The 8,546-nt window shown below is 30.5% G+C and overlaps 1 protein-coding gene across 1 annotated transcript; it reads left to right on the top strand.

Annotated features, from left to right (window-relative positions):
• The first annotated feature begins 4,931 nt into the window (after positions 1 to 4,931).
• On the top strand, positions 4,932 to 6,542 carry LOC124891729. Its single transcript, XM_047403386.1, has one exon. It carries the CDS (start codon positions 5,140 to 5,142, stop codon positions 6,175 to 6,177), a length of 1,038 nt encoding a protein of 345 aa, XP_047259342.1. The 5' UTR covers positions 4,932 to 5,139; the 3' UTR covers positions 6,178 to 6,542.
• Positions 6,543 to 8,546: the final 2,004 nt, after the last annotated feature.

Consider the following 8,546-nt stretch of genomic DNA (forward strand, 5'->3'; position numbering starts at 1 on the left):
AGAAGTAGTAAGTAGTACACATTTGTAAAGATTATTAAAATATGTATGAGTTTCTTTAGATGACTAAAAGTTGAATTTTTGAGTAAACTTTGGAGTTAGTTTAACTAGCTTTTAAGCATTTTTTTGAGTTGAATATGCATTTAGTAAATACCAAGCATATTTATAAGTTAAAAGCATTCGAAAACTATAAGTTGGTCATGTTAAATTTATGATTTTTCAATTTGTAAGCAATTTTATATTGATCAAAACTTTTTAATATTTGTAATTGATATAGTTGTTTAATCTCTAGAATATTCTTTTTTAAAACAAAATTTTAACTCCATCTTCTTTCCATTTTTTTAATTTGCATTTTCATTAAATTGACACATTTTTGAGCTGATTGCCATCTTACTACAATCTTCCTCTATAATAGACAGAAAACGTAAGCAAGCTTATAATAAAGAATTATAAAACCAATTATTTTATATGAGAGTGAATATTATATTGCTGTGCTTGTGCGTCTAAATGTGTAGTCATACAAGTAATACAGTAGACAAAGAAAGAACTTTCTCTAATAGACAATCTGTAAATCTTAACTATAGCATGTCTCCTACTAACATGCATTACTTTGATAGGCACTATTTTGTTAGGCAATGTTTGCCAGTAGACTCTACTTTGTGTACTAATAGGTTAGGTATAGACCTGATAGGGTCATATCCGCAACTTTATACCACTTATGATGCATATTAAGTTATAAATAAAATCTCTTTTAAAAAAAAAAAAAAAAAAAAAGACTATACAAGATTAAAAAGGAGAAGGTTCATGACATAAGTAGCAAACATCGAGGATAAAATACATTGGTAAGTACGTAGATGTGAAATCATCGTAAATAAAGATATTAAAAGAAGAGAATCGATCCAAAATCACTTAAAAAAAAACAACTTTTAAAAATCGATAATATATTTTGGAACTCATACAAACTTAGCGAAAGACAAACCGTTTGCACGCTATATCTGCCAATGCCAAATTCGTCGTCTTTCTAATTTTATACATTTGTTTTCATCTTATTTTGTATTATGTGTAAATAATTTCTCTTATTATTTTTTTTCTAATTATTATTATGACCAACTCTTGCAAAAATTGTTGTATATAAATTTAGTGATGGCAAACCTATCATATTTCAGACCTTTATGTGTTTAGTATCCGTGTCTTCATGCAGTGGTTCAAAAATATATGTTATAAAAATATGGTAATAAATAGTCGAGGGGGTTATAGGATTTCCGCAAAGTTGAGGCGTGTTACAATAAGTTTCATTAAAGTTTACGTATATTTCTAACTTTTTTTTCCAAAAAGTAAACATTTTAACCTAGAAATAGATGCCAAAATTCGTACTACAAATTCTTAAAATAGATTTCTTTTTTTATTACAAGTCAATTGTTGTATTTAAAAGCAAATTAACTGTACTGTTCCTGTCATTTGATTATTTGGAGTATTTCTTTATATACTTTTTGCTTTTCTTGAACTCCACTTTTTGTAACTTCAAATTCCAGGATAGTGTCGTCAATTTTTTTTTTAATTTTTTTTTGCTTTAATAACTGTGATGTTTAAATCAACTTATTTGTACCTCGATTGATTTCATGTAATATCTATCACAGTTATCTTTGTATTTAAAAACATAACTTTAATATGTTCCTGTCGTTAGATTATTTGCTATTTCTTTACTTACGCTTTGCTTTTTTTGAACTCCATTTTTTGTAACTTCAAATTTCAGATAGCCATTAATAATTCTACGAGATACCTACCTTGTGCTATTAAGTTTAATTTTTGCAAACTTCTTTGAAACTTTTAATTCCATAAAAAGATCATGAAGTTTGATTCAAATACAAAGAGTTTCTAACTTCAACAAGATACCTACAGGTTACATACACTTGTAAAAGTTTGAAACTCTAATATAATATGTTTGAATCTTAATTCATATATATTTTAGCTAAGGTTATTTTTGTTCATATAGAGTATTATTGCATATTAAAAAGTGACTATATCTCCAATTACATTGCAAATTATGGCTATTTTTTAATTGCAGACTAATATTTGGCAATAAAATTTCTCTTTTTCGTACATTTCCGTTTCGTATCATGATCATATATATTCGAGCAAATAACATAAATTTCAACAGTTTGTGAGTTAATTACAGAAAATATTGATATTTTGTACAATTACTCAAAATCCCAATTTTTGATCTATCAAGATACATAATTAGCTCCCGATATTTTTTTTTCGATTTTGGATCTGTCGAGATACATAATTATTTCCTGATATATTCAATGAAGATAAATAATTAGTCGAAATTTTTGTAATTACTTTATAAGAATAGGAATTTGTATAAATATAAAAAGTTATGGTGTATATTTATGTTATTTTTCTTATATATTTGTGTGGTCCATATCACTAGCTTAGATTTTTCGAGCTAGCTAATTATTACATTTTTATGTGTGAAATAGACTGAAAAGGAACAATTTGATGTAAATCGGATTAAGAAAGAATCTTTTGAATCTATTTTTTCATCTAGGGTTTTGATATATAATTTAGGTCTTTGAATTTTTATACTTGTTCAACTGCATGTTTATCCAGTTGATTGAATGATTATAATTTGACTGTGCCTATTTATTATGTATTGCTTGAGGAAAAAATTATATTTAGGTTATTATTAATTAACAACGTCATATTTAGGAATATGAGAGATCAATATATTGCGGGTTTTAAATATAGATTTAGAGATAACGAAATATTGGCATAGTCTTTGTAAGTAGTAAGATAGTGCAACTAGCGTAATTCAAGCGAATATGTCTAGTAAATTATGATAATTACTTAGAAAGAAAATTATGGGATTTATTAATTAAGTAATTTAAATAGAGATCTTAATCTCTGTAACACAAAAATTATCCGAATTTGTCTTTGTAGAGATATTGAACAGTTATAATTGACATTAATTCACTGTGGTATTCGATCCCCAACTTAAAAACTGAATTATATTTGCAGGCATAATATTTTTTTTTTTTTTAAGTACGAGATAGTTTTGGATTTGATTGTACACTCAAAAATGACTAATTCGCGCTACTTTTACGAGCTTATAAGATTGAATCCATTAAATATATTACATACTCAATCATCATTGATCTTCAGTTACTTTTTTGCATATAATTAGAAAAGATTATAAAAGTTTTATATAAATTTATTGGCATGTAACTACTAAGAGGTTACTTGAACCAAGCCACGGAATTAAATAGCTTTTTTACAAAAAGATAAGAATATGTACAAACTATTAATGATGTGAGCCTTGGTGAAGTCTAAATAACCAAGGCAACTGAGTCGTGCTGTGACGATGCATGGAAAACAACCCATGTGTTATACTTAGTTCATTATAGGGTAACTTGTGTGTTCATTGCCCCCAACCACCACACACACTCTTTTTTTTTTGTGTGTGTGTATTGTATGCATATATAGTCATTTATAATGATTCTACAATACTAACTCTACCTTAAAGTTCATTGAAAAATCAATGTGTTTTTAATAAAAAAAAATTTAAAACTTGTAACATAGAATTGGTAAAGGTCAAACAAAAACTGATGCCAAAGTCCTTTCCTTTTCAAATTAGTAGCACAAATCTTAACATAGATTTCTTTTATGTCGTCACTTTCGACCAGTCAATTTCTGGCTATGTGAAGAAGTCAATGTACTGTTCCTACCATTAATTTATTTGGTATTCGACTAATTATCTTTATTATGTACCAATAAAGACTATAGTGAGATGATTAAAATACTTTTTTAATCTTTATTAATTAGAGTTCTTAAATTTATATTTTTCCAAAAGAATAAGATTACGTTGAAAATATCGTACTCCTTGCACAAAAGAGCTTTACTATGAAACACTTCATTTTGATTTTTACCATATAAATTATGCATAAAACTTGAGTGCAAATTTTTGATTATATACACCACCTTTGCACTTTCTTTTTCAGTCAAATATCTTCACGATTATTTTATTTAAAATAAATACATATTTTCTTCGTCCCATATTGAAAGGATCATTATTTCATCAAATATCTATTGCCTATTTGCCTATCACCAAGACAAACAGTCAAACATAAAACTAGAGATGGAAAATAAGCATATTGGGCATAGTTTGAACGAGTTAAAATGAACTGAAGCAATAAATAGATGAGTTGTCGGTCCATTAAGAAATAACTTGATCCGAAATAAGTTAAAAAGCGAAGTGAAAACTCAATTTGTACAATTATTTTCTAAAATAATTCTATAAGATTTTTCAACCCGTCCAACTAAATTAAGCTAATGAATAAACAAATCGATAATCAACAAAAATTTATATAAATCAAAAGAACTATAATTTCATTAGTTAATTTTACTTTATTTATGTGTGCTGTGGTGAACCCAGAATTTAGAATTGTGGGTGCACGAAAGGTTGAACACACTTACTGACATCCAAAATTTTAAGGTTCTACTTAGAAATTAAAGCACCTAACTATCTTCTTGGCTTACAGGCAAGGATGGACCTATGCTTTTTTTTTTTTTCGGTGCTTCGACACTTATTAAATTCGAGATAAATTAGGTAAAATTATATAAAAAATGTATAAAAATCGATATAAGGCTTGGAAAAGTACCAAATAAACAAAGAAGATAGCTGAATGCTTTAATTTTTAAGCAAAATCTTAAAGCTTCGAGCATCAGTATACGAGTTCAAACCTCTCGAACATCCACGATCCTTAAATCCTGAATTCGCCACTACTTACTGGTTGTTTTTCTAAATCTTATATCAGATTTTATACATTCCTATATAATTATCGAATTTATATCTAATAATATCAAATTTAATGAATATTGAAGCACCAAAAATTCAATTATAGATCCGTCTGTATACGTATGTCCACTAAAACTTAAGCAAGTACGACGACTACGCATGCATGAGCCATGCAACGTGTCGTTTTCGTTTTCTTATCCGCGTTTAATTTTTCATTCACACGCACCAAACTCCTCTAACGAATAAATTCTAAGTATATATATATATACACATAAAATTCGAAAAACTATATAGTATACAACAAATAAAAAAAAAAAGAGAGGGAGAAAAAAGACTTACGAAAAATGGCGTATTATATTGAAGAAGAAGCATGGAAATGTCCAAAACACCCTTCGAAGAAACGGCGAATTACTACCGGCGTTTGTTCTATTTGCCTTATTGATCGACTTTCCCAACTTTGCCCTTACTGTGCTAACGTGCGCCCTTGCTCTTTAAATTGCGCCGCCGCCGCAGTCGGTGGCGGTGAGACGGTGTTATCTAGGTCAAAATCTGTAGGAATTCCGTTTTTGAAATTGCGAAATATTAGTTCTGGCGACCGGAGGAAGATGACGGAGACGTCGTTAGCTTCATATTCCGGTAAAGTCGACCGCGGAGGTGAACCGGAGTTTTGCAGGTCAAAGTCCGTCGGAATTTCGTTTTTGAAATCGAAAAATGTGAACTCCGGTGATCGGAGGAATCAACTGGAGAGTGAGAAGAGTAACAGAACGACGTCGCCCTCTTCGTCTTCCGGCGGAAAAGTTATCGATGAACCGGCATTTTGTAGCTCAAAATCCGTCGGAATTCAGTTTCTGAAATCGGAAAATGTTAATTTCGGCGACAGGAGGAACATGCCGGAGAGTGAGAATACTAACAAAACGACGGATTCCTGTTCCTCCCGCAAAATCAACAGCAAACAGGCGATTTGTAGCTCAAAATCCGCCGAAATTCAGCTCAAAACTACGTCGTCATCTTCATCATCCAGCAAAATCATCAGTGAACAGGAGCTTTGCAGGTCAAAATCCGTCGGAATTCCGTTCCTTAAATCACGAAATGTGAATTCCGTCGATCGGAGAACGACGCCGGAGATTGAGAAGGGCATCAAAACGGCGTCGTTTTGGTGGATTTTTAAGTCAAGGAAGAGTAACAAAACGGCGATTTGCAGTGATACGAGGATAATGGCGATGACGGTGATGAGATCGAGATCGGTGAACGTTGAGATGACGTCAGTATCCGGTGGAAATGACGTCACTTCCTCGCCGGAAAAGTTGAAAGGTGGATGGTATTTGGTAAGTCCGATGAAAGTTTTCCGGCATTCATCGAAAGCTTCCAAATTGGTTAGTTAAAAAGAACCGCGCAAATTGTACAAATTTCAGCTGAGGTAAAAATACTATTAGTACTTACTATTTATGATATTTATGATGGTGAAAAATAATAAGTAATTATTACTATGTAGTATGATTATTCGAGATATATAAGTTAATTCAGATACTATAATTATAATTATATAGTAAATGAAATTGTATGGAGGTTGAGTTTAGACAAATTTTAGTATTATTAGTTGAGATCATCGAGCTAGTTCAAATACTATAATTAGCAAAAATTGTACAAAGATTGAGTTTACATGTTTAAATTTTCGTTACATAGAAATATTTGTACTATTTAAGTTTTATTGAGCAAAGTTATTTGACATTTCTGTTAGTTTAAAACATAATAAATCTTTTATCATTGGTCGAGTTTCGTAAATTAGTTCAAATATCACAATTATTATCGTCAAAAAGAATTGTACACAAATTAAAGCGGCAAAAAAATAAAAATAAAAATAAAAACGTCAAAATAGTGATTATTGAAACTATCAAACAAGAGTTCTCCAATTTCTTTTTTATATTTACATATAGAGAGGGGTTTTTATTTGATACTCTGCATTTAATATTTTTATTTTAGAGTTTGATTAATTTAAATTTATGTAATTTTTTATTTTTTTTTAAAGATGATACACTTCTTGTGGAACGGCTTCATTTTAAAGAAAATAATGTACTTACGAGTTACGATCCCTACCACAACATTTAATGGTAAGTTTCCAATTTTCCATGTTGCCCAACTACTATTTTTGGTGGGAACATGTCACAATTAGTTAATGTATGTGATTTGAATTTTGAGAAGCCAAAAATAACATATAAATTGAAGTAGAGCAAGTGTTAAATCATTTAATTAGAGATGTTTTATATTACATATTCAATGAGTTATTAGTCATAACCTGTATAACTAATCGTGTCAAAAAACTCAAAACTTCCCACATTTGGAGGGAGGGGTAGGGGTGGGATTGAGGGGTTTATGAGATTACTAACAAAGATGACTTCGGACTCAAAGCTAAAACTCAAGAGTTTTAGTTACCGATTGTAATTTTTGTCCCAACATAATTAATTAATTTTATTTAAGAATTAATTAAATACTCCTTAAACTCTAACTAAAGAATTTTATGCTTAGAGTGTATAAGGTAGGGTGGAAAACATTTCCAAAAATATGTTTTTCTGTTTTCTTATGCTCGACTGGTCAAAATTTCTAGAGAGCATTTTTTTTTTTTTTTTTTTGTTAAGAACAACATTTTATTAATCTCCACACGAATAATTATAATGACATCAACCTTGTAGATTCTCCCATTCCCTCTATGCTATCAATTTACAATGTTATCATTAGCTATACAAAATTGTCTAAATATATCATACTATCCCATTAAGCGACGCATTCATTCCTTTTGCATATTGCTCTGCTTCCGGACTAAGAAGGTATCTCTCCTTTAATTATATTCATTTTGTAGCTGCTCAACCAACCATGCGCGCTGGATCTGGGCACCCTTTTTTTCCCATAGAGCTATGTTGCGTGTCTTCCAAATTTTATAGATCAAACTTGCAAGTACTGTTATTACCAGATCACGACATCCTCCTCCCACTACAAACCTGACTAGCCTATGCCACAGGCCCATCAGTTCCCTGTTCTGAGTTCTAATGCCGATCCATAGCAAGATCTCGTCTAAGCATCGGTGACAGAAAGGGTATTTAGAAAAGCGACGCGACCTAGATTCCTAAGCACTTCCACATAGTAAACATGTTTCATCCTGACTCACCCCTATTTTATATAGCCTGTTTTTAGTTTGAAGTGTCCCATGCATAGCTAACCAACAGATGAAGCTATGTTTGGGGAGATTTACTCAACTCCATATCCATCTATGTCATAGCCATGGCTCTGCCTCGCCCCGCATAGCCACTGCCTATGGTATAGGTTCCATGCACCTTCAGCCATTCTTGTTGGACATAGCCTAGTGAAAAAATTCATGTATCGAATTTCACACACTCGTTTTAGTTTTAAAAAAGCAAAATTGACTTTTTAATGAAAGTAGAGAAAATAAGTTGCTCTCATTCCTCCAACCCCACTCGCCATTTTTCTAGATTTATACATATATATTTTTTGAATAATATATTTATTTACATATCAAATATTTTTCATAAATAATATTTTTCATCTTACCGAACACATCCTTAGAGTAGCATGATTTTCCTCATGGGGTCACAAGTTTGTACTTCTACTATATAAAAATTATATGATCTTGCACTGAGGATGATACTTTGATACAACAGAACTAGATACTGATCAAATAATAATTATATTGTTCATAATAAAGTTTTTATTTAGCAAATGTAGACTTTGTGATTGAGAC

The sequence above is a fragment of the Capsicum annuum genome, unplaced genomic scaffold (genome assembly GCF_002878395.1).
Source record: "Capsicum annuum cultivar UCD-10X-F1 unplaced genomic scaffold, UCD10Xv1.1 ctg4030, whole genome shotgun sequence".
In the NCBI taxonomy this organism is placed as follows: Eukaryota; Viridiplantae; Streptophyta; class Magnoliopsida; order Solanales; family Solanaceae; genus Capsicum; species Capsicum annuum.